Source organism: Terrapene carolina, unplaced genomic scaffold (genome assembly GCF_002925995.2).
Source record: "Terrapene carolina triunguis isolate 2854851 unplaced genomic scaffold, T_m_triunguis-2.0 Scaffold695, whole genome shotgun sequence".
NCBI classification, from domain to species: Eukaryota; Metazoa; Chordata; order Testudines; family Emydidae; genus Terrapene; species Terrapene triunguis.
This window is the reverse complement of record NW_020665046.1, coordinates 809,375-836,040: the sequence shown is the minus strand read 5'-3', so window position 1 is coordinate 836,040 and position 26,666 is coordinate 809,375. Positions and strand designations below refer to the sequence as shown.

Genomic DNA, 26,666 nt, shown 5'->3' with positions numbered 1-26,666 from the left:
CCCTCGAGCACTGCCCCGCAAACAAAAACAAAAACACCGCGAGCACCCCCCACCACCCCAACGTTGGCCGCCCCTTATAAGGTGCCGCCCCAAGCACGTGCTTGGTCGGCTGGTGCCTGGAGCCGGCCCTGGCTTGGAGGATTAGAGGACTGGCACTGGCCCTAAGGTAAATTGAGTTTGATACCCCTGGCCTAGCACCATCATTCTTCCTCCTCTGAGAGTGGCCACTATGCTTCCAACTGATAATCACCTCTACTGGGCTATTGCTGGCCGAGGCCAAGGAATATCAGCCCATTTTCAATGAGAGGAGCTGCTGTAAGACATTACCAACTAGCTTTTCAGCCGGCTAGAACGGTGCTTGCAGAAGCCACGAGGGAAACTAGACAAATGTCTCTATGCATCTATCTGAGTGCTGCCCTCTCCCTATTGCAAGGCAAATACAATCCTGACACATAATGGCAGCTAAAGTGGATTGAAGCACTTTATCCAGTACAAATGTCCTGGATAGTTCACTGCAGACTGCACGACCTCCCATTCCAGACACGCAGCTGCAGTGAGTGCAGTTCACCTCGCAGAGATAGCCTGGGTGGTTTATATCACCTGTCACATGCTCAAGTGCAGAGGAGGGTTACAGGCACCGAAACACAATGTCCAGCTGTAATTGCTGCAGATATTCTTGCCAGCATTAGAAAGGTCACCGGGGGATTCTTTCCTTGCTCTCTGTGCCAGCAGAGCTGTGGCTTTGTTCTGCGTGAAGGTGAGATCTTTGCTGTGCACCTTCCCTGTCCCCCACACTCTGGCTCTGACTTGAGGGGCACCCTTAGAAGGGAGCTATGCACATGGGGTATCCTCAAACTACTCAGAGGCCAAGCTTCCTGCAATGATGTTACGGTGGCTGAGGTGTCATTCTGTGGAGCACCAGCTTCTGGAGGGGTCACTCATGGGATTAACAGTGAGAAACAGCATCCCCTCTCCCTGGCGAAGGCCTAAGGATGAGATCCTGGCTCCCCTGAAGTGAATGGCAGAACTGCGGTTGACTTCAACGGGGCCAGCGTATCACCCTGCACCTGCAAACAGCTCGCCTGTTCCATGGTGCAGCCCTGCCCACCCGCATCGTACACACATCTCACCATCTGCACATGCACTAGTTCTTCACATGCACTGCTCCGGGAAACAGAGCCCGCCCTGCTCACAACTTCACTGGCTCCCCATGCCTTTCAGTTCAAAATCTCCCTCCTCTTTACAACCTCCTGTGGGCTTGCTCCAGCCCACTCCCCAGGCCTCCTGCTCCATTCTGCTATCCCAACCCTGGCCTCTGCTCAGTCCCTGCTCACTAGCTCGCCATGTTGGCTGTCCTAGAATAGCCTTCCCTTGTTCCCCACCCCACAGATCCTTCAAACCTTGCATTTGCTTCTGCCTCAACTAGTATTTCCCTATTGTCCCTGGATAGTGTTGGGGGGGCCCTGGAGGGGTGCTGCTGCCCAAGGAAAGTCACGGTGTTCTGAGTGGCATAACAATGCCGAGATGCTCCATAGAACACAGCTGACTGAGGTGTGACTGGCGCATCTCCACTCCACCTTCTCTGCTCTCCCCACCTCCCATCTTCGTGCCAGCTCATGACACCCGCTCCCCAGAGGACCTGCTGGGAACAGTTACAATATTCCAGAAAGGTCAGGAACATAAGACTAATCCTCCTTGACTGACTTTTTCCAACAGCCAGATTGATGGCTGGCAGCAGCCTGGATTATTGTAATCTGCAGCCAGTAAAATAGCCTCGCTGGCATGCATAGCACAGCAAGCCATGTTTGGGCCTCCAGCTTAGAGCCCAAGCAGCACCAAAAGCGAACTGTAGGGAGCTCGGTTAGAATAGAGGCAAGTGTCTCCAGCTAACCCTGAAGGGAGGAGACCTGGTAATAAACTCCTTGCAGATGCCAAACCAAAACCAACCCATGGTATGACTGAACCAGGCTATTAGCCAAGCTGGATTTTGCTAAATCTCTGCCTTTCAGCCACCTACCATTGGGCAGTCACCTTCCTTTTACTCAAGTGACCCCTTTACCCCATCTGTGTAACATAAGGGTGCTGTGTATCCTGGGCCAGGAGCTCCTAGCTGCATCTGCTGATTCCCCCCCCCCAAACCTCCTCAAGTGGGAGGGATAGCTCAGTGGGTTGAGCATTGGCCTGCTAAACCCAGGGTTGTGAGTTCAATCCTTGAGGGGGCCACTTAGGGATCTGGGGCAAAATCAGTACTTGGTCCTGCTAGTGGAGGCAGGGGGCTGGACTCAATGACCTTTCAAGGTCCCTTCCAGTTCTAGGAGATAGAATATCTTCATTAATTTAATTTAAGTGTCTTGTGAGCCCTGTGAATGAAACTGATCAGCTCTTCAGCCTGGGGGAGCCTTTGCTCACAGGCACCCAACAATTCCTCTGCCCCCAACCCTCTCACCCAGGGTCTCCTGGTGCATTTAAAACACATTGTTCCAGCAGGGCTCTAGGTCTCGGAGGAGGAGCAGCCCCAGGACTGGGGTGGGTCTTGAGGTGGCAGGCTGGGGATGGGGCCTTTGAAGGACGGGGAGAGAAGGAAGTGGAGACCTGGTGTGATGGCTGCCATCTTGGCTGACAGCAGGGCTTGATCTGGGGCCCAGGAGACCTGAAAGCATGGATCTCTACAGCTGGAGCTAAAGGGCCAGGCTCTGTAGCTAAGAGCTGTGCTGCATCCATAATCTTGGTGGGTTGGTCACTGAGGGGGACTTTTAGCTCACACTGACCAGTGGGTTACACTAGCATGAGATGCTTATTCAGCATCTCCACCTCTCCGAGCTGCTGACTGCCTCGAGACCAGAGTGTGGATAGACTGGTGCATCAAAAACCTGATGACTTGTGGGATTTAAGTCAGCTCTCCAGGTTGCTCTGCTGATCAGCAGGAGCATGGGAAGCCAGGTGCAATGGGAGGGTGGTTGCAACAGGTGCCAGAAGAATAGTTCAGGGACCTTCCTCCTGCCTGGAGTCAGAGTGCATTGGGCCAGGACCTCTCTCTTCCAAAGAGAGAGGCTGAGGTGGTGCCCATCTGGGCATGGGCTTATTCCATAGGCATGACCATTGCCCACCTTCCTCAGCTCCTGCTGTGGATATTTGATGCCTACCTGAACATCCAATGACCGTGTAACATTATACTGGAATGTAGTTATAAGATCTAGGATTAAAAGTACCCAAAGATGAGAGGAAGAGACGTTCCCATACAACATAATAAACAAATAGGAGCTCTCTGATGAAGTGCTGTCCCCTTAAGAACTAGGCAGGCTGGGAACCACCTGTAGGATATAAATTGCCTTCCCCTGATCACTCAGTCTCAGGTAGGCACAAGTAAGCGGCCTAGGAAGGGAGCCCAGTTCGGAGTAATGAGCTGTACCTGATTCTTCTTCTAATAAAAATAATAAAAATAAATTAGAATGTTGAAAAAATGAACTGAAACTTTTCCATGAAAAATCTAGGGAAAAAATGAAACATGTTAATTTAAAAAAAAATGTCTTAAACATCTTGAGGTTTTGTTGTTGTTGTTTTTTTGTCAAAGCGCAAAGAAAAAATTTGACTTCATTCCATGGTTCTTCCCTTCCCCCTTCTTCAAAAATAGAGGGGGAGGGGGGGGAGAGAAAAACTCTAAAAAGTGAAAACAGAAAATATTTAGTTTTGATACATTTTGTTTTGATGAAAAATGAATATTTTTGCAGAAAAATTTCAAATGCATGTCAGACATTTTTCATAACAAAAACCTTTTTGATTAAAACATTTTGACCAGTTCTAAATACTAGTAATAATTAATACATTGTTGCTGATAAACTGGGATTTGGCCTTGTGTTCCTTGAGTTCTTGTAAATCTTAGTCACTGAGCTCTACGAGTCAGCTGAAACAGCTTCCCTGTACCAAGAGGGCAGGCTTGGATCCCATACAGTGAAGCATTAGAAATTATTATTATTGCCAGAAAGGATCTGGGCCAATCATCCAGAAACTTCTCTACCAGGGCACCAGTTCTCAAGACTTTTCTCTAGTCCAGTTTTGAAACATGGTTGCTGGAAAGTTCAGTGGAGTTCGTGATCTTCTCAATGAGCCCAGAGCCAATTGTCCAAGCAATCGAGGGACGAGTTTCCAGTGAGCTTCAGTTGATCTATGATTTTGCAAAGCTATGTAACATCCAATCGTTTCACCATCAAACGAGGCCAGTCTCCAGTGCTGCTTGGTTTTCACCCTGAATTCTTGGGTTTCTTTGAACCCAAGTGAAACTAGGGGATGTGAATCTGAGCTGAGGGAAACTAGACTCAAAATTTGCATGGACCCTTGCAAATAAAGACTGCTGAATGTCTCACGGCACTAGTGTATGAGAGAGAAGCAATAGCTTGCATATATCCAGCAGTTTAAACATTCAGTAAACCAATATCACATATGTAGTCTCATGGGCGAAACTGCATGAGCCTTGAGCACATCTGAGATACACCTCTACCTTGATATAACGCTGTCCTCGGGAGCCAAAAAATCTTACCGCATTATAGGTGAAATCGTGTTATAGCGAACTTGCTTTGATCCACCGGAGTCCGCAGCCCCGCCCTCCCCCGGAGTGCTGCTTTACCGCATTATATCCAAATTCGTGTTATATCGGGGTAGAGGTGTACTTAGGAATCAAAGGTCAGGGGGCAGTCATTTCCTCTAGATTGACCTGTGATTGCAGTGTTATGAATCATTCACAATCTCTATTCTATTATTTCTTCATGAGTATGTTTGTAATATAGTAGCTCCCACCATATATTAGGCACTGTCCACATATACAACACACAGACAGGGACACACAGTCCCTTATAAATAAGAGACAGAAAACATAGCCAGCCATTTTGAGGTAGATTCACCCCATTATTTTAATAATTTTCAAAACTAAACTCCCTTAGGAGAAGTTATTTCTTTCTAAAATCGTCCATTTTAAAACCTGCTCCTTATATTTAATGACGAGCCTGCGCTTCTAACTGCTTGGCAAGGTTGCTGTGAAAGTCAGGATTAATGATAAGTGCGGTTTTTATGTTTCGCCTCCTCGGGTAGTGTGTGTGTGGGTGGGAGGGATTTTGCATTACCCATAGAATGGTTAATATAAAAGAAAATGAGGCAGTTATTATTCTAACACAAGCAAGGGGGTTTGAAACAAGAAAACCCCACCCTAAATTATCATCAAAAGCCAAATTGGTATTATTTTTGTCAACAACATTTCTCAGCGCAGAAGCAACAAGCACAAGCTCTTGTCAATTGTTCATACAGTGCCAGAGGGCTCAATGCCACGTTACAAACAGGGGAAGACAAGATCAAGCAAGGTTAGCTGCAAAGCACCAGTTCAGGTCCTGGCACATTTGCGAAAGGATCCTCAGGCCAGTCTGCCTTCTTTGATGTCTGTTTCCAGCAGGTGCAACTAAAATAACGGAAAAAGGGGAATTGCTGGCATCCAGAGTGCATGCTCCCTTCCCATCAGCATTACTTTCATTTTGCTTTGAACAGCTCCAGACAGCTTGTGTTAAACTTGGCTCTAACAAATCAAGCAAACGGCGGTAAAAATGTCCTTGCTGCACCCATGTTATGTGCCACTAGAGCAGCCCAGAGATCTAACCTGTTTAAGAGGTATCTTGATACGTATCCCACAAGCTCCCTGGGACTCAGATTGAGATACATTTTGGTCAATGAAAGCAGATTAAACAGGCCTGTGATTCATTCTTCTTTGTTGGGCTGCCAGGAGCAGAGATGGCGACCTGAGGATGCGGGGGTGACTGCATGTGACACGATAGGTTAGAGATCTGCATAAAGTACTGCTTTCCCATCTCACTGGCCTGGCCGTACTATGACGGCATTCTCACAGACCCGCCCAGCAGGTGGGAGTACTTGAGGCATGTTCTTTGTGGCAAGGTCTTCTCTGTTTGAATGGCCAGTTTCTGATCCCGTTTACACCAGTGTAAATCCAGAATGGCTCAATTTGGCATATTTACAGTCATGTAACCAGGGCCGGCTCCAGGCACCAGCCTGGCAAGCAGGTGCTTGGGGCGGCCACTCCGGAGAGGGGCGGCACGTTCAGCTATTCGGCGGCAATTCGGCGGACGGTACCTCACTCCGGCTCGGAGCGAAGGACCTCCCGCCAAATTGTCGCCGCAGATGACGAGCGCGGCTTTTTTTTTTTTTTTGGCTGCTTGGGGCAGCCAAAATCCTGGAGCCGGCCCTGCATGTAACAGATCAGAATCTGGCCTGTAGGCTCTAATGCTGGAGCAGTTTCTTCTCCACCATAGCGACTGACTGGGGAATCTCCATTCCAGTGAGCACTCCTGAAACTCACTCTTTTGCCTTCTCCCCTGTCTCTGCATTTCTGTGTAACCAGCACAGCAATCTGGCCTGCAGGTGTTTTTGTAAACCAAGCCAATTCCACCATCATTGTCTCAGTCTCTTTCATATTGTCTTCTTGTCTTGCTAATCTCTGTCCATGACTTCTGTGCTGCTCTCTGAATTAGGTCTTAGGCTTCCTCTCGTGTTTAGGGGGCATCACTGATTGGCCTGTATCCCTACAGCAGGACTTGAGCAAACCTCAAATTGAGACACTGTTTTTCATTGCAGTGTTCTTAGCATAGGCGAGGGTTGGCAGTGGAAAGTCACCTTAAGGCAGATGTAGATTAGTCATTTTAAGCCTCCTTTCCGTCCATTTAATTTTCTGTGTCCTGGACCTTTAAATTTCTAAGGTCTCTGCTGGCAGTTCTTTTGGGTGTAGCTGGGTGTGCAATGGCAGAGGGGAGACACACGCTGCTCTCCCTCGTCGAGACTTGACTTTTGTTCTTTCTTGTTTGCTTCCCTTAATCCACAACAAATTGCAGCTGCTTTATGAGTATTGGGAAATATAATAGCCCCTAGCTAAAAACAGATGTAAACTGGTGCCAACTCCCCAATGCCCTAGCTCTGGGAGGTCAAATGCAATGGGCCTCACCGCTGACCCAACCCTGGATTTGGGTTTGCCAAACTAAACCCAGTTGATGAAGTTTTGTGGAAGCAAAGGCAGTTTCCCTGCAGCCTACCCCTGCTTGCAGCCTGCTAGAACTTTCCTTTCCTTAGGCATAGCAAGCAAGCAGCGTGGTTTGGCCCAGCCACCGCAGTACTGCCTCTGTGAATGCCTTTATCAACATTAAATAACAGTTTCTTCCTCACCCTGGTACTTTGTGCCGGTGACAACGCACTGCAGGAATGCTGATCCCTAAATCAGCTGCCGCTGACAGGAATATCTCTCTGGTCGCAGCGAGGGCACCCGGTTTGCTGCCGAGCAAAGCAGGGCACAAAAGCCTTTGTCTCTTCTCTGCTGTGTATCCCCTGCCCTATGCTCTTTGCTTCTATTTCTGTTGGTGGGGGGGGCCTCTCCAGCCCAGCCACCTGTTCCAGTCTGTCCCATTGTGCCCCCTCCTTCCTCAGTGCTTTCAAGCTGCAGCTGGGATCTGAAGGAAAACTCCCCCTCTAGCCTTAAAGCTATTGGCATTAGAAATAAATACGTAAATGGCAGGGTTACTTGCTCTGGTTTTAGGGCCTATGTGCTGCAAGGGCTAGATCCTCTGTTTGGCATGATCTGTTGTGAGAATGGTGTTCTTCCACCACGAGAGAAGGAGAAATAATCTCCACACTGTACTGTTGCTGTAGGAGGTAAAGCCCTCTGCAAACTACCATAGAGAAGTATCATTCTCCCCACTTTATGGATGGGGAAACTGAGGCATGGAGTAATGACAACAGTGTGTCAGTGGAGGTGGAGTCCATAGGGGAAATTAGGAGTCTGAGGCACCTGAACTACAACTCCCATGAGGCACCGCAGCAGATCAGGCAGACACAGAGATTACCGGACACTATCTGAAACATTATGATTTTTCTGACAAAATATTGAAAAATTTCAGCAAAATTGTCGTTTTCCTCAGGACATTTTCCATTTTGCAGAGACCCCATTTCCCACTGGAAAAATAGGTAGGTAGAAAATTCCCAACCTGCTCTAGAAATTAGACACAGATGACAGGCCACTCAGCCATTGTCACTGAGACACCACGCTGGGCCATCCCCCACCGGTGAGACAGACTTGTGGAAAGAGACCCCCCCTCCATCCCTGGGAGTGAGGACAAAGAGCTGTCCCCCTACTTCCTAGCCTCCGAGCTAATTCCCACTCTGATTTCCCAGTGTGTCCTGCGGAATGTCTGCCATAGCGACTGTCATGCCTGATGGTTTTTGTGGTGGTTGTGGAAAAGTCAGATGACCCCCATCTAACTTCTGTGTGGCTGTGATGTGGCAAGGGGCTCAGCTATCATGCTGATGAGTGAAGTATAAATGCTGAGAGATTAGACAGACAGATACTAATGAACAGGGCCCTGACCCTCCTCCACACTCGAAGAGGAAGGTAACTGTGTAAGAGGAGCCCTGACCTGGAGTCCAAAGCTATGCTGAGATGAGGAATGCCCAAGGCTCTGCTGGGGTCCTGGGGAATAGCCCAATGACGTGGGTGGAAACTATAATGGTGCTCTGGCACCCGTTCCTTTCTGCTGTAATCCAGTCCCCAAAGCGCCCTGAGCAAGGTATATTGTCTTACATAACTTTCCACTGCTGTAACTGAACTCAGCTGTCTCAGCCTGGTACCTACAGCACAGGGCTCCAAGTCCTGGGCTGTACCAAGTGTCATTTTACAATGCACTTATAGGACATGTTTGATAAATGCTTTTACTTGTTCCTTTCTCTGTCCCTTCCTCCCCCAACCTCTTCCACCTGGAGGAGGTGGACTCTTCCCACATCTGATGTCCCACACTGGTTACATTTTATAATTGAAATTGTGGCTTTTGGTAGGGAGACGCACGCTAGTTGGTCGGGTAATGTCTTCCTGGGTAGTTCCTTTTCTTTTTTGAGTTTGAAGGAGCCACTTCTTCAGTTTCCACCATCCAGTTGCTGGACATATTTTTAGCCTTAGGAGGAAGGCCAGAGGGCGCTAAACCCATAACCTTGGCCCCTTTGGCTTCCAAGTGATCGTCAGTTGGCCGTCTGCAGATCAGCACAATTTACACTCAATGTATTTAAAGAACATGGAGGGGCGGAAAGGGAGAAGGAGATGGGGCGCAGGAACCTTACATAATACCCCAAAGGTCATGGGAAATCATGTACACGTCTGAAACAGCAGCAGAAGAGTCCAAAGCATGGAGGCTGATTTGATCTGTTCAAGGAATTTTTTAGGCTCTACCTTTTGGGATGAGCTGGTCCAATGCCACCCAACATTTCAAGCAGCTGTAGCACATTACTGGCTTACGGGTCTTTATGTTGCATGCTTATTTAGCGTTAAAATCAACAAGCGCAGGCTCCAGGTGCCATGACAAAGCATTAAACACAAAAGAGAAGCAGCAGTAGGTCCCACGGCGCCCAGCCCATCTCGAAAACACACCATGTGCCCTTCAGCCCAATTCCCCCTCCCCGCACACTGCAGCACTCCTCAAATGCCTGGCAGAAGAGACAAGCTTCACAGCATGCCCTGAAGCTGAGGTTGCTAGATCCCGGCTATTTTGGACCAAAAGGGGGGGTGAATTCCCAAGTTCTGGTGTCCTGGAGAGCACGCTGCCAGGAACTCCGAGAAGCTGCACTGATCTCAACAGCAGCAGTGTGTGCGCTGGGGCCTCTCTCAGGTAGGCTGGCTCCAGGCCATTTAGGGCTGTGTGGGTCAGAAGCAGCACGTTCAGCTCCCACCAGACGCTCAGTCCGTGCAGCGCCTGCCTTTAGAGGTGATGTGTCACTTTACATTAGGCTCCCTTAGGCCTGCTTACACCACTCCCTGATGTGGATGGGAGGGTCGGGGCGGCTCAGCTGGTGCGGAAGAAGCATGAGCTGCAGGAGGGTGGAGGCTGCTTTACCCCGGTAGTTACTTCTCTCCTACAAGCGTTTCTGGCCCCTGCGTGGGCGAGTTGTGCTCGCTTAGGTGCCCTGTGGGCTGTACTCAGAGCTGATGTGCTGGGAGGGCTGGCTGCAAGGGACACGCTGGCCAGTGGGTGAGAATCCACATTGAGACACAGGTCAACTCTGCAGAGTAGTTCTCTTGCAATTCACTCAGGCTGCCATGTCAGTCTTCTCCCCTGGGTCTCTGTGCTCACTTGACTCAAGGCGAGCAGCATGGCTCCCATGGGATGTTCTGCCCTGACATGCAGCCACTTGGTCGGGGCTTTGCTCAGGAGAGGCAGGGCTGGGGGACAGACTGGGGCAAACTTACCTTTCAGCCTTATAGTCTGCTCTGTAGAGTCAGGACAGAGGAGACTAGACTGTGTGCCATGATCGGAGGGTGTGAAGGCCGAGGAGGGATGGATGGATGGGGACTGTTTTGGGTGGTGCAAACAAGTATAACTAGAAGCAATGAGGTGGAACTGAGCAGTCAGGGTGGCTCGCAGAAGAAATCCCCTGAGGGTGAGATCTGTTAGACCATGAAACACCCTCCCCAAGAAAAGGGCATTTTAGAGGGGACTGGACTATGCTGCAGGAGCAATCCTGAATGGCAGGCCTGGGTGTTGGGACAGGACCAGCTCCATAGCTGGGAGCCAGGTGGTGGAGAGCAGGAGATTTGGAGTCAGGGCGGCAGGTTGCCGTTCCCAGGTCCCACTGACTGGCTGTGTGAATGCAGGGCAATGGCTTGTCTCTGCTGTGTCCCCATGTTCCCATTAGAGGGAGGCTTTGAGCTTCAGTCAGGAATGTCTGGGAATTGCTGTGAAAGGGGAAGGGGCTCTTGGAGGGCAGGCCCCAGCTCCTGGGTCGGTGGCGCTATGAACTTCATGCTCAGTTTGTGCGACTGACCCCTTTGCTCAAGCCCCAGTGTCCCCAGGCGAGCTCTGACATCAAAGAGCAATAAGACTCCCAGCAACACTGAACCTCTGAACCACCTGGGACCAGCGCCACCCCCTCCCTCGCCTCATCCCCCTCCACGCTCGCTGGCTGGCAGCTCTAGGCGCTCCTCCCTGCACCGCCTGGCAGCCACTGCAGCATACCCCAGTGACCAGGCTCAGCTCCCTCATGGCTCACCCACCCACACGGCATCCAGCTGGGTTCCCCCACGAGCCTGACCCTTCCCTCCCTCCTCCTGGCTCTCACCACTAGGCTGCTCAGCCTCTCCTTGCTCTCCTGCTGCATCTCCTCCCCCAGCCCTGTTCCTCCTCCCCATCTACCTCTGACCCACGGCCCTGAGTCCCTCCTGCCACTGCTGTGCAGCCCTGACGCCCTCACACCTCCCGCCCCGCCTCCCTCCCACCTCCGCCCGCTGCCCTCCTGCCTCCTCCCCCGACCCCAACTCCCTCCCACCTCTGCCCTGCAGCCTGACACACTCCCTCCCTCCCTCCCTCCTCCCACCCACCCACTGCCCCAACTCCCTGTCCTGACCCCCTGCCTCCCTCCTGCCTCCCATCCACTGCCCCGACTCCCTCCCACCTCTGCCCACTGCCCTGACTCCTTACATACATCACACTATAGTATTAATGACGAACATGTTACCAGTTTGCATATGATTCCTTAGATGACACCTGTTAGATACAGATTATGACAACACGGTGTTGGGGCGATGAGTGTAGAAGGCCTGATGTGAGTTATGATATGGTGTGCACTGTGGGGTTCTCAGGGTCACAAAAGATAATAGTGTTACTCTAACGTACTTAGACTTCTGTAAGGCATTTGACTTAATAGTGTATGACATTTTGATTTAAAAAAACCTAGAAAGATATAAAATTAGCATGGTACCCATTAAATGGATTAAAAACTGGCTAACTGATATTTCTCAAAATGTAACTGTAAACGGGGAATCATTATCAAACTGGTCTGTTTCTAGTGGGATCGGTTCTTGGCCCCTATGCTAATTAACATTTTTATTAATTACCTGGAAGAAAACATAAAATCACCACTGATACAGAGTGCAGACACAAAAATTGGGGAAATGATGGTAAATACTGAAGAAGACAGGTCACTGATACAAGCGAGCTGGATTGCTTTGTAACCTGGGGTCATGCAAATAATGTGCATTTTAATATGGCTAAATGTAAATATATACATCTGGGGGGGAGGGGGAATGTAGGCCGTACTTACAGGACGGGGAATTCTATCCTGGGAAGCAGTGACTGAAAAAGATTTGGGGGTCACAGTGTATAATCAGCTGTGTGACGTTGTGCAGTCTATATGGTTTTATAAAAACATGATAATAAGTGAATATAATGTAACTGGACTATGCTTCATGCAAAAGGTCTCTTGTAAGGTATCATTACAAAGCTTATAATCTACTGAGTGTGATCATCCTATTTGTATAAATGTACCACTCTCATATCTAAAACTAGAAATATGAAATATAACTCTGAGGGCCTATTGTAATTATGCAAAGTGTGGGCCATTAATGGTGGTTTGGAATCTTGATGACTCCCATTAACCAGGACCATTGTCTGCAGATGGCTGTGTTTACCTGTGAGTCTTCCTGTATATGTGTGTGCTGGCAAGTGGGTAATGAAGTCTTGCAGTGACATGTGATCATGTCACCTGAACTGGAATCCATCCTTAACCTGGTGCTTTTCCAGTGGGGGGGGGGGGGTGTGTGTGGAAACCCAGAGGGACAAAGGGTTCCCGCCTTATGCAAAAGATATATAAAGGGGTGGAACAGAACAAAGAGGAGAGAGAAGAGCCATCATGAAGAATCCCCTAGCTACTACCTGAGCTGGAACAAGAGCTGTACCAGGGGAAAGAATTGTGCCCAGGCCTGGAAGGTGTCCAGTCTGAGAAAAAACTTACTGAAGCATCTCTGAGGGTGAGATTATCTGTATTCAGTTTGATTAGACATAGATTTGTGCATTTTATTTTATTTTGCTTGGTGACTTACTTTGTTCTTTCGGTTACTACTTGAAACCACTTAAATCCTACTGTCTGTATTTAATAAAATCACTTTTTCCTTATTAATTAACTCAGAGTATGTATTAATACCCGGGGGAGCAAACAACTGTGCATCTCTCTCTATCAGTGTTATAGAGGGCGAACAATTTATGAGTTTGCCCTGCATAAGCTTTATACAGGGTAAAATGGATTTATTTGGGTTTAGACCCCATGGGGAGTTAGGCATCTGAGTGCTAAAGACAAGCACACTTCTGTGAGCTGTTTTCAGGTAAACCTGCAGCTTTGGGACAAGTAATTCAGACCCTGGGTCTTTGTTGGAGCAGACGGGAGTGTCTGGCTAAGCAAGACAGGGTGCTGGAGTCCTGAGCTGGCAGGGAAAACAGGAGCAGAGGTAGTCTTGGTACATTAGGTGGCAGCTCCCAAGGGGGTTTCTGTGATCCAACCCGTCACAAGCTGAACATGAGCTCCTAGTGCGACTCTGGCCAAAAGGGCTAATGTGATCCTGGGTGCATTAACAGGGGAATATCGAGTAAGAGCAGAGAGATTATTTTGCCTCTGTATTTGGCACTGGTGTGACTGCTGCTGGATTACTGGGTTTAGTTCTGGTGTCCTCAACTCAAGAGGGATGTTGATAAATTGGAGAGGGGTCCGAGAAGAGCCACAAGAATGATTAAAGGATTAGAAAACCTTCCTTACAGTGACAGACTTAAGGAGCTCAATCTATTTAGCTTAACAAAGAGAAGGTTAAGGGGTGACTTGATTACAGTAAGTACCTACATGGGGAATATTTGATGGGCTCTTCAATCTAGCAGAGAAAGGTCTAACATGACCCAACGGCTGGAAGTTGAAACTAGAAAAATTCAGCCTGGAAATAAGATGCAAATATTTAACGGTGAGCACCATTAACCATTGGAACAACTGACCAAGGGTCGTGGTGGATTCTCCATCACTAGCCATTTTTAAATCAAGGCTGCATGTTTGTCTAAAAGAGCTGCTCTGGGAATTATTTTGGGGAAGTCCTATAGTCTGTGTTCTACAAGAGGTCAGACTAGATGGTCAAAATGGCCCCTTCGGGCCTTGGACTCTCTGACCCACTGCTCTGACTCCCTCTGGCCTGTTTCTCTTGGTCCTTCTCTCCCACCGCCGTCCCTCTCATAGCTCTGCTCTTCTCCACCTGTTCCATCTGCAGGGTCCTGTCCCATCTCTCCTCGCCAACTTCCCAGCTCTCCCGTGCCACTCCCCACTTCCCATCTCCATTGCTCTGCGTGCATTCTGCACCGGATCCCCCTCAGCCACATCCCACTTCATAGCCTTCCCACTTCTGAATTGAAACCCCATGCAGGAGTGAGAGGGTGGATACCATGGCTCTCCCCACAGGACTGACTTTGGTGAGCCACTGAAGGTGGCCAAAGCAAGCCACAGCAGAGGCACTAGCCCACCACACCCCTCCTGCAGAGACCCTGCAGACTCACGCGCTGTCTGACATCTTTGGATATGTCTGTACTGCAGCAGGAGGTGTAATTCACAGTTTGGGTAGACATACACAGGCTAGCTTTGGTTGAGCTAGCACGCTAAAAATAGCAGCACACCCAGGGCAGCACAGGCTAGCCACCTGAGGACTTAGGGACGCAGATGGGATTGTACGTGGGCAGCTAGCCTGAGCTACTGCCCATGCTACCGTGGTTACACTGCTATTTTTATCATACTGCAGTGAACCAAGCTAGTGTGTGTACATCCACCTGAGCTGGAAACTGCACCTCCCCGCTGCAGTGTGGACAGACCCTCTGCGGCTGTTCTGTTCCGTTGATACGACCAGCTCACTGCTGCTCGAGTCCGTGTGCTGGAGTGTTGCAGGACTGGCTCTCCCTTGCTGTTATTTACACTACAGGCCAAACCAAATGCAGTGATTGGAATCTTTTAAAAGCAGGTTGTTTTTTCTGGTGCTTTGCTCTCCTAATCTAGCACCTGGCTGCTCCAAGAGCCAGTTACAAGGGTTTGGTGTACAGGGAATCACTCACCAAGCAACCATCCCTACTGCTCAGGGAAAGCTGCAGCATGGCCCCTGAACAGGGAGGCCTGGGGAAAGAAACTGATCTGACAGGGTCAAGTCACACAGTGCAGGATCTGGGTCCGAATGATCACAAAGGCCAGGAGTGTTCAGGTCCTAGGTTTGACCATGCTTCTCTCTCCGGTAGTAATATGAACAGAGACTATGCTCCCCTAAGTGCAGGTGCTAGTGTCTGCAGGATGAGGTCTGCTGGGCTGAGCTGAGCTCTGTGTATGGCCTGACTGGCTGGGCAGGCAGTGCTTTGAGATCCTTGGATACAAAGTGCTAGCATGCCAAGCACTGCTGTTAATAGTAGTGCAAAGCACTGTGCCGGGTGAAACTGGACACTGCTGGGCTGGAGGGCAGCGGGGCACTTCCCACACTTTCTCCAATACAGCATTTAGGAACATGGCCAGTGGGAGGACCATCAAAGGGTCATGGGAGAAGACTAAAGGAATGACCCATGTCAAGCTCTGATTGCTATCTGAGAGAGCCTGACAGTGCTACCCATTTTTCCTCCCTTTGGCTTGGGTGAGGATGGTACCTTCTGGTTGGCATCTACTTGCCAGCTGGAGTACAAAGGAATTATTCCCTTTTGAAATGCGTCCCTGGTATGTGGACATTGCATTTTTCAGGGGATTATTCAGACTAGTAGCAACTGTTTGTGACAGAGACGCTATAGCCAGTAATGCTTTATTTTAAGTATCTGTTGACTAATGTTGAATTACAGAGGGGAGCCTATGGAAAACGCAGGTGACATCTCCCGGAATGCAGAATGAATTCATTGCATTCCAGTCAGTTTCAAAGAGCGGCAAATGTTTTCCTAATGAAAGGCCACTCACAATAAATAGCTCTCTAGCATGGACTCTGGGTCAAGCTGCACCTTCAAATCTATTCACAGGGGTCCGCTCTTCTTGTGGCCAGTACATTCTGCATCCCCCTTCCTTCAGCTCTCACCCTCACCTCTATTATTGATCCAGCAGACACACACCAGCTAAACTCCAATTACTATGCAAGAAACTGAACGTGGAAATGACCCTTTATAATTTGCCACACGCAAGTGGCTTTTCAAATATAAATGTTCTGGGCTAAGCTTCCCCCCCACCCCCACCCCCACCCCCACCCCCATCCCAGCCAATATATTTATAAAAGGTCACTTTCCTTGAGAATTTTATACTGTTCACATCTGTTCCAAATACTGCTTCTGCTGGGGTGAACCACAGGGGGCAGAAGGGTTCTAGCAAAAGGCAAGACCCAGAGGGAACAATTGCTGGTATGACTTACTGGGGCTAAGAGCTACTCGACAGTAATCTCCTAAATACTGTCCATGTAATATAAGATATTTTCTCCAACAAACACCTGTTTGCATACGATTTATTGATAGGAGCATTAAAAGCAAGATGGCACCAAAGATGGTTTTTGATGCCCATGGATCAACAGGGATAGCATTAAAATTCATTTATAATAGCCTCAAAATAGAGATTTTGTAACATGCTGGGACTCCATATGCAGCATGGTATTAGTAAACAACTGAGTTTTACTCCACATCACACACACATATGCAGGTGTGAGTGTAAGCACACACACATATTGTGTAGGCACATGTAGGCTCTTTTGAGGAGAAGAACAGAATCAGCCTCAGATAAAACTGACTGCTAATGTTCTAATCATTTAGAATTGCAAGTTTCTGCCTCGGGGGGCACTGAAGATGTTGCCAACTTTGTTGAGAATCCCTTATCAGCTGGAGACCGGAGCCTAGAGGGGAACAAAGGGGTACTTTGCCCAGACTCTGTACCTCCTGAGAAGACTGTTCTCCTCCAGCCTGCAGACAGCAATGAGGCAGCAGCCCAGGAAAGGAGCGGAATGCCACATGACTGTGGTTCCAAGACAGGTGCTGATATAAATATCCCTGTTGATGGCTCGAACAATGAGAGCCAAGAGGAGGACAATGACATGAACGTTGCTAATGCTTCTTCATCGGTTTCAGAATGTGACACTGCCACAGGCAGCAATGCTGATGGAGGTGAGATTGTGGCGAGAGAGCCAGAGCCAGCAGAAGGGACTCCTCTCCCAGGGGAAGACACGGAAGAGCTGCTGGCCAAAGAACAGCCCGGAGGCAGCAGGAGCGAAGCTGCAAAGGACAGCAAGGAGGAGGGGGAGCTCCATGCGGCAGGGGTGGAGATCAGTCTGGAAGAGGCTGGGAGTGAAGAGGACAGGCAAAACTCTCCTCCCGCCACAGCAGGGAGTTTTGAAGAGAGCACCCGACTGCCTGCAGAGGAGAGGCAGGTTTCCCAGCGTGGTACAAAGGCTCTGGCTAGAGAGGAGGTAGCAGCAGCAGAGCACCACTCAGGGCCTGATGATGGCAAAGATGCTGCTGAAAAGGAAAGCGAAATCAGCGAGGCCTCCCAGAGGAGCACGCCACCCTCGCCGGCCAGCGGGGAATCGCCCCCTCAGGGAGATGCACATAGCGCTGAACCTGCTCTAGCAGAGCCAGGAACTCTTGAGGAAGAGGGGACACAGCCGGAAGAAGGCTCTAAAGAAGACAAGAGCCGTATTCCACATGCCAGCCAAGGTGCCGAATCTCACGTGCAAGGTAGGAATCATGCAAACAAGCAAGACAAAGAAGTCTCTAGCTCAGAGACCAGTCATGTCTCTGGGGACCCTCTCGGGGGCAATGGACTAGCTGTAAAAGAGAAGGAACCTGATTCAGGCAACAAAACTGGTGACAGTCCTGAGGGGGAGACCGCCACTGATGGCCAGCCAGCGGAAAGGGACCGAGAGGAACCAGGCACTGCCTCGGCTGAGGGAGTGGGAGAAAACCCTAACTTGGAAGCAGAAAAGTCTGAAGAAAGTTCAGAGGAAGAGGATGATGACCAGGAAGAGTCTGAGGAAGAGGGTGATGACTCAGCAGAGGAAGAGGGTGATGACTCAGCAGAGGAAGAGGGGGCTGGCCTGGCAAAGGAAGAGGGTGGTGATCCGGCAGAGGAAGAGGGGGCTGGCCTGGCAGAGGGGGTTGGCCTGGCAGAGGAAAAGGGTGGTGATCTGGCAGAGGCAGAGGGTGGTGATGAGGCAGAGGGGGCTGGCCCAGCAGAGGAAGAGGGTGGTGATCCGTCAGAGGAAGAGGAAGAGGGGGCTGGCCTGGCAGAGGCAGAGGGTGGTGATCTGGCAGAGGCAGAGGAAGAGGGGGCTGGCCTGGCAGAGGAAGAGGGTGGTGATCTGGCAGAAGCAGAGGAAGAGGGGGCTGGCCTGGCAGAGGAAGAGGGTGGTGATCTGGCAGAGGCAGAGGAAGAGGGGGCTGGCCTGGCAGAGGAAGAGGGTGGTGATCCAGCAGAGGCAGAGGAAGAGGGGGCTGGCCTGGCACAGTCAGAGGAAGAGGCTGAAGAAGTCATTGCCCCAGATGTCCGAGAGGCTGCTAGTGACATGGAAGACCATGGCCATGTCAAAGAGGAAGAGATCAGTGAAGTGGAACCTGAGTCTGATTCTGCAGGCCAGGAGAATGCACCCCGCAGAGACATGGAGCAGGACAAAGATCGCTCTCACAATAGTAACCCAGCTGTAGCAGGAAGCCTTTCTGTGGATGCGCAGTTAGTGGCAGAAACAGACAGCCCACCTGGCAACAACCGTCCTCCTGCTGGTGCTGTGCCTGACCCCAGACAAATAGGTCTGACTTTTTTGTTACTAGGCGTGCCAGTAGTAATAGCCTAACAGCAAAGGGCATTGGTTAGTGAACCACTATCAAACCCAGAGCCGCTGAGCTTGGCAGACATTAAAATGCACCCAGTGCACGGCCCTCGTTCTAACGCTTGTGCTTTCAGTGTGTGACCCTAACCAACTGCTCAGACCGGAGATCCCTGTCCTGCCAAAGCCAGGAGGGGTGGCATTGGTGATATGGGGTGGTCATGGGCTGCGGTTGGTACTTGGTAATGGGAGATGAAGGCTTTCACCCCTTGGGCATTAGGCTGAATTAGTACAAGGTCAACAGTGACTATCCATTGCCATCTGACAGCTCTGCCATGGCCTGCATGAAATGAAGTGTTATGTTCCCTCCCCATTTCCCAGGAACGGGTTGTCCAGCTCCACCCCAGTTAGCACCTGTTGGGAGTCTCAGTAGAGATGCCAAGGACTCCATGGGCCATGGCAACTGAACTCCTCTCTCAGCACTACAGGTGGTCCCTCCAGGATGGGGCACATTGGCAGGGGGTGAACTGGGCAAAGGTTGGCCTGGATCTGTTCTGCGGATAAAAACAGACATCCATGTCCAGGAGCCAACATGGCCCCTTTCACCAGCATTGAATTCATGTCCTAATACTTCTAAAGGCAAAGGAACCTGGTTCTTCACAGCTCCGTGCTTTGTGCAGTCATTGATACCAGTGCAAAGTGAGTGCTAACATTCTGCTGTGATAGTGATTGACACCACTTTGTACCAATGGGGTAGTCCTGAATGGACATCTACCGGAATGTCCCTGCCAGTGTGACCTCACAGAACAAAATGGCATGCTCCATGCAGGAAATGGACCAGGACACTGTTCTGCTGCAATCCGGTCCTAATGCACCAGTGCTTTGCACTGGCGTAGATGATTACACAGGCCCTGAGACAGCAGAGAGCCAGGTCCAAGGAATACAAACACTTTGAAATACACCACACCTTTCACACAACCTGGCAATTTAAGAGTCAGCACAGACAACACAAGAGAATTGGATCTAGACTGGGTGAAGTGTCCAGCGTACACCAGTTTGCAAACTAAGGGGAATGAGCTATCCTGAGAATAGCAGGTTAGAACCCTGAGCCTTCGCTTGGGAAAACAACAAGGAGTCCGGTGGCACCTTAAAGACTAACAGATTTATTTGGGCATAAGCTTTCGTGGGTAAAAAACCACTTCTTCAGATCTGCTAGTCTTTAAGGTGCCACCGGACTCCTTGTTGTTTTTGTGGATACAGACTAACACGGCTACCCCCTGATACTTCGCTTGGGAGTCACTCATGCTCCCCCTTAGTGATAATCCCTTCCAAAGATGTGAATTCCAAGGGAATTCTTAGATAAGTTTTAACACAGTCCCCAGATTGCATTATTGTTTCAGAACTCTCTGAGCAGTGCTGGGATTGTTTTCCCCAGAGTGCTGGGAGGGGAAAGGTGGGTGGATGAACTGGGCATTCAGATTAATGCCAGATCATGAAAAAAGGAGTCCTAGGTCCTGTTCCTGCAATGTGCAGCTCATGGGCAGAATGCAAACCCAGGCAGAACCCCATTGACTTCAGCAGCGCTTGGTGTGGTCACTGCCACCCGCTCTCACGCTACATAGTGCAGGATCGGGGCCCTAGATTTTCCCAGGAAGCCGGCAGAAAGCTGGTAAATTTCCAAATTGCACAGACCGCACGCTCCAGTCAGTCACAGGTGAGTTTGTGGGTGAACAATGAATAATTATCCGTCCCATATTTTCTTTGGACCTACTCATGAAATCTGTCACATAAATTTTTCAGCCTTTGTCACTGATTATCTTACATGACGAGGAGAAACCCCACCCCCCGCTCCCCTCCCCTTGCTTAGTGCTGCGCTGTCACATACGGACCCACTGAGCGGCTGCTGGTGCCCAGATGTAACCAGAGCTGAGTCTCTGTGGCTTTTTTTGGCAAATCCAAAAGACCTTTCTTTGCATGATGTGTGTGCGCTTCAGTTCAGGTTCTCAGGCTAGTGAGGAGCGTGAGAACGAGAGCCGCCCATGTGGTGAGTGGTGGCCCTATTCCCAACCCAACAGGATGGGCTGGGAAGATGTTTGGTCACAGAGCTGTTTGCAAACCATTCTTGAGCCTAGGGCCCAATCCTGCACTTGCTGCTTTCAGAGGGAGCTTTGCCACTGACATTAATAGGAGCTAATGCATCTATAGAGGTCAACATACCTACAAGGCCAGACACACACCCCTGTGTGATACATCCTGCTGCATACACTTTGAGCACTAATATTCATATTGACATTAAGTGGAGATCTAGATATATAGCCCTATTCTGTTCCAAGCAGTTTGTCTTGTGCTACAGCCCTCTCCCCTAGACTGATGTAGTGTTATTATTATTACAGTAGCAGCTAGAGGCTCCAACCAAAAGCAGTGCCCCCATTATGCCAGGTGCTGTACAAACACATAGGAAGGGCCAGACCCTTTCCCAATGAGCTGATAGTCTAAATGGCCAAAACAGACAAATGGTAGGGGAAGGGAAAGATTATTTTCCCCATTTGAGAGATGGAGAAACTGAGGCCCAATGATGTGAAGTGACTTGTCCGAGGTCACCCACGGATTCTGTGGCACAGCTGGGAGTTGAACCCGGGTGTGGCAAGTGGCAGGCCAGGGCTGTCCGGCAGGGCCACGTTGCCTCATCCAGCGCCCTCCGTCGTCAATATCAGCACATTTCACTTTCACTTTTGGTTTGTAAAGAGTGGACGTTTAACTCTTCTGCAGATAGATGCCTGGGTGGAGAGACAGGGGGTAGCCAGACTAAAGCCAGGCCTTAGCACTATTGCTATGAAAGAGTTGTAGTTCGGGTCTGACCAGCTGCAGGTGAAGACATATTGAAATCTTTCTGCCCATATCAGTGCCAGGGCAGGGACTGCTATCCAGCAAGCTGGCATGTGCAAGTTGAACATATTGCTTAATGGTTTTCTTTATTATCAAGCATCCCTTTCAGATGAATATTTTGCATTCATAGTATTGATGTCAAGCTCTTATTTCTTAGTTTGCCCAGGGGCATGGTGGAGTCTCCATCACTGGCCATTTTTATATCAAGATTGAATGGTTTTTAAAGATGTGCTGTAGTTCAGAGGGAGTTATTCTGGGAAAGTTCTATGGGCAGGTGTGATACAGACGAGATGATCAGAATGGTCCTTTCTGACCTTGGAATCTATGAATCTTTAACTTTCCAAATCATGAGGAACATGCCAACAGGACTAAGTGGGTCAGTTGCTGGTCTCTCTCCAGAACCAAATAGAAAGATCACCACATTGCAAAGCCGTAATCATAATTGAGACCAACAGACACCTCTGTTGGGAGCCTCAGCAAAGTTTTGCGAGAGAGGGAGAGAGGGGGGAGGGAGGGAGAAAGGAGTGTCTGCAATAAAAACAGAGCGGTGAGCCAAACCCATTAATGACTTAGCCATTCAAAGATTCTTCCCTGGCAAGGGGGTTACAGATGCTTCTCAGCTCCCTCTGTGGCCAGGAAGTCACTCACCATGTCGTGCTGTGGTTTGCGTGCTCTTCCTAGTCTTGTTTTCAGACATGCCTAATGGGCTGTTTTCCTTTTTCTCCAGAAGAGACAGAAGATGTTGGGGAGACTGCCAAGAGGGACCGTTCCCATATAGAGAGCACCCTTAAACTGAGTGAGGCTAAACCTGCAGATGACTACTCAGGTAGGAGTGTGGCAACGGGCGTGCAAAAAGGGGGCGGGGTAGGAAATACACTCAGGAAGCAAGTAGATGGTTGGGTGCAGTGGGGGCCCCAATCTATTGCAGACATACAGCCTGGGATTTGGGGAGATTCTGTGGCTTCTGGGGCCAGGCCGTGGGAGATGGCCATTTATTGAGTAGCCTCTAAGTGCAGGCTTGTTACACATGCATAACAAGAGGAGAAGAGCCCATACTCCCACCTCTGAAAGACAGAATCATGCAGTTAAACAAAAAGCACTAGTGGCAATGTCTTTTTTTTTTTTTTTTTTGGTCTTAAATCTTGTTTCTTACAAAGCTGGTAACTTTTCACATTCTCCTTCAGTTTCTTGCCTCTTAAATGCTTACCTTTCCCCTGGATTTCCATAGTTCCGATAGTGCTAAGATGTACACATGGGGTGCATAAGAAGGAAGTTCAGATAAGTCTGGAGAGCCACAAAAATAAGAACAGACATAAGCTCCCCTCAAAGCCAACCCAATCCAGCCCAGCCCTGAACATTTATTGAGGAGCAAAAAAGTTTTGAGCAACTTTTAAAGTTTTATTTTTCATTTTTGAAACTTATCATTTGCTGCTGCTCTCCCCTGTGTCCGCTGGGACTAGATGAAGAAGCACCAAAATACTGTGGGAAGAGCTGTTCCTGCCACTCTTCTGGCCTGCAGAAATGAAGATGTACTGGGCATGTCATAGAAAGCCTGTTCTCACTGGCACCCAGACACTACAATGAAGGGCCCTTTAGGAATTTGTGTATCAAATATTAAATAGTAATGAATCTTGTGATTTCTTACCCAATGTACCGATACATTTGCAGGTTTGGAGAAGGCTGGGGAAAGCATCTGGAGTGAAATCCTGGCCATAATGATGCCAATGAAACTTTTGCCAAAGAGATTAATGGGGCCAGGATTTCACCCCTGAACTTTTGGGTACTTATTTGAACCAACCCTTTAAACCTATTGACGTTCTCCCATCACTAATGGAAAACTAGAGAAAGTTCTAAGGCTTAAGAGGGGTGGGAGGTGGGAGTGGAATCACGCCAGAACCACAGGATTGCTTCTTGTGTGTCTTTTATGGGTGATTCCACAGAAGCAAATCAAAACTGAACAATGGCTACAGCCAGGCAGCAGCTACCTCCCAGTGAACAGAGGTTAATGCCACCGGCACAGCTCATGGGACAGGCCGGGAATCTGCCATCCCTTCTCTAACTACAGTGCTTAATCCGGAGCATCTCAAAGGGTTTTATTCTGTGGTACCTTATTTTCTAAAGATGGGAACATAGGACTGTAGGGCACCTCCCTGGTCATTGACTCAGTCCCCTGCTATCATGAGATTGCATGCCCATTCTTAATACCTGTCCCAACCAGAAATCTCTACCCACAATGAGAGGCCTCCTATTCCAACAGCCAAATGGAGATTTGTTTGCTTGTTTATCTGCACTGCCTCTGTGTGTGTACATGAAAGAGATCCAGGGAGGTAAAGAAGATGGTCAGGACACCAGAGGCATCTGGGAGTAGCTTTGAGTTTGATTTGTTTCTATTTTATCACCCCTTGAACCTGTAGCAACACTGCAGCGGTTGAGGAAGATCTACCACTCCTCCATCAAACCCCTGGAGCAGTCCTACAGATACAACGAGCTCAGGCAGCATGAGATCACAGGTAAAACTGAGGGGCAGTAGGGATGCATCGGGCACAGCTAGTGTTCTGCTGGGCGTAGGTTCAGAGTACAGACACTGGATCCGTGGAAGACCTCAAGTGTTGAATCTTCCTTTGTAGCAGACAAAGAGATCCAGAGAGTGTTGTTACCTGTGTCCCATGCAGCCCAGGGCAGCGGGTTTCAGTGTGTGGGAATTCTGTGTATGCACGTTGGCTTTTTAGGTCCCTGCATAACATCACCTCAATCAGCGGGAACAATTCCTCCTTTTCCCTGGGGGAGTGCATCAGTGCACTGAGCTGATGAGCCTCAAGAGCCCGGCCCTCCACTGCCAGCAACGTGCACAGTCAGGGGCACCTGTGCCATGTGCATGTGAAACGCTGCCAGATTAGAACCCTCCACTCACCCTGACAGGGGTGCTTTCTGCCCACGCCGCATGGGTGTGAATCACTGCACAAGGCCCAGAGAACCAGCCCTCAAGAAGGCACAGGACAGCTGGCTCACAAGGAGGCTTAGGCTTAGGGTGTCTGAACCCTCTAAGGAGTAATAATTCTGTAACACTCCGTCCTGTTAAGTACCAGACACGGATGGGTGAGCTGCTCCTCCTGCAGCTCTTCTTCTGGGTGCAAGATTTTGGCCTAACTTCTCTTTCCAGGGGAGTGGATGACTCAGGGGGTGTGATGGAACATGGAGCTTTTTAGCTCCAGGTCATTAGCAATGGAAATTCGGCCTAGGCCAGTCGTGATCAAAGGTCGGTCCCCCGATGGCTGTGCCAGGGCCCGCTAGTAATTGCTAAGCCCTAATGGTGCGCTTGGTCCACTCCAAAGAAGGTAAGAACGGCCGCTGCTCCAAGGAGCTTGCAGACTACGCGAGGCCCTTGCAATCTGCGTGACACGGCAGCCGCATGGCTCCATTTCTAATGCATTAGTGTCAACATCACAAAACCCTGTTGGCAGCCTCAGCAGAGCAGCCCAGGCCTGAGGTCCCAATTCAACGGGAAAACTCACATGCTCAAAGTTAGGCACGTGTACCTTGCTGAACTGGGGCCTGGACGGAACCGTGGAGACGAAATGCTCCTCTCTGCTCTAGAGCTGGCCGTACTAGATTGGGGTGAGGCACATCAGTTGGGGTGGGCCGGCGATGCTTGCCCTGCTGCTGCCCATGCTACACCTGCCCTCTGGGCTTTTTACTCATGCTACAAAAAAGATGATTAGCCTCCGAGGATGAGGGGATTACTCCATAGCAGAGTCCTGGAGTTTATCCTTATTGCAAGGAGCTGATCTGTAGCTTACACCCTCCCTGCCTTCCCATCTCTGCTCCCCACAGTTCCACTCATGCACACCCTCAATCCCACTCAAGATGCAAATTCCATTCACCACATTGCAGGTTCCCCCGTTACTATGGTACATCTGCCCCTCCTCCTGGTGCTACCCTCCCCTCACTTGGTTCAGCATTACTCTGCATCCCACACATATCTGCCATTGCAGCTGTTCTCAGCTGAGCTACTATAGCCCAGCAATTTAAATAGCCCATGAGCCATATTTTGCCTTTAGAGATCCAATCAGACATGCCGGTTCCCTCAGAAGCTACATCTTTACGGGCCTGGTAGGACTCTACACCAAGCTCAGCACCTTGTGTCTGCAACATTATTTTTGTATAACTCTATTTTGTGAAGCGATGAAAAGGGTCATCATCCAGCAGGTCCTTCCAGAGCTCCTGCCTCCAAACAGGGCCATGTCTCCTGGTCAGGATCGTCCGTGGCTCACGTAGGCTCTGATTCCCATCCTATTTATTTGGGTGGGCTGGCTGGCTTGTAGGGGATTATGACCCACGCTAAAACCCATGGCAAGCATTCAGCTTCCCATATTTAACCTCACACTTACACACACACGCGCGTGCACACACACACACAGAGCCGCTTGGCAGCATCTCCTTTTTATGCTCTTTGAGGTAGTCTCAGCTGGATCTTTGATATTTCAAAACCACCAGTGCAAAAAAGACCAACCACCAAACACTTCAGTGCATACTCAGTGCTCCGTGGGCTGTAGCAGAAAGTCACACTTCTACCCAACATAACCACATACTAGGAACTCCCTGCATCCATGCCCCATTCCTCCTCCACTCCTACCCCTGAAGCATGGTGGCTCCAATCAGTGACACCATTTCAGCTCCTCCAAAGCTGCTTCCTTTTGCAAGTGCTGCATAAGCCGGTGCTTGTGCTCGGCTCTGATTAATATTTGGGCATTGCAGATGGTTTGCTCTGAGATCGCCTGAACTTTAATAATTCCTAGGGTTACCATTCGTCCGGATTCCCCCGGACATGTCCAGCTTTTTGAGCTAAAAATAGCGTCCGGGGGGAATTTGTAAATGTCCGGACTTCCCCCCGCCCCATGCAGAGCGCGCACGGCTAACAGGGCAGCCGGCTGGATGGTGCCACTTACATGGGGCTCCGACAGCCAGAGAGAGCCCCTCTTTCCCCCTGCAGCTGAGATCACTCCCTCCCTCCCTGCATTCGCAGATCGCCTCTGGCAGTCTGGAGCTCCTCCCCCGCTCCCAAGAGTGCCGGGACGAACGGCTCAGGCCGTTCCTGAGCAAGCTCACAGAGACATTAGGCAAAGGCCAACAACAAGGGGGCCAGGGG

At 49.7% G+C, this 26,666-nt stretch overlaps 1 protein-coding gene across 3 annotated transcripts in view; it reads left to right on the top strand.

Annotated features, from left to right (window-relative positions):
* SRL (sarcalumenin) overlaps positions 1-26,666 on the top strand; it is a 93,870-nt gene that overhangs the window by 37,552 nt on the left and 29,652 nt on the right. For 2 of the 3 annotated variants that reach the window (XM_026659806.1, XM_024215119.2), the window contains exons 2-4: positions 16,632-18,617; positions 22,248-22,346; positions 23,935-24,030. In XM_026659806.1, the coding sequence (XP_026515591.1) occupies positions 16,632-18,617; positions 22,248-22,346; positions 23,935-24,030 (2,181 nt within the window). The remainder of the gene's footprint in view (positions 1-16,631; positions 18,618-22,247; positions 22,347-23,934; positions 24,031-26,666) is intronic. The other variant, XM_026659807.1, reaches the window with a different exon arrangement.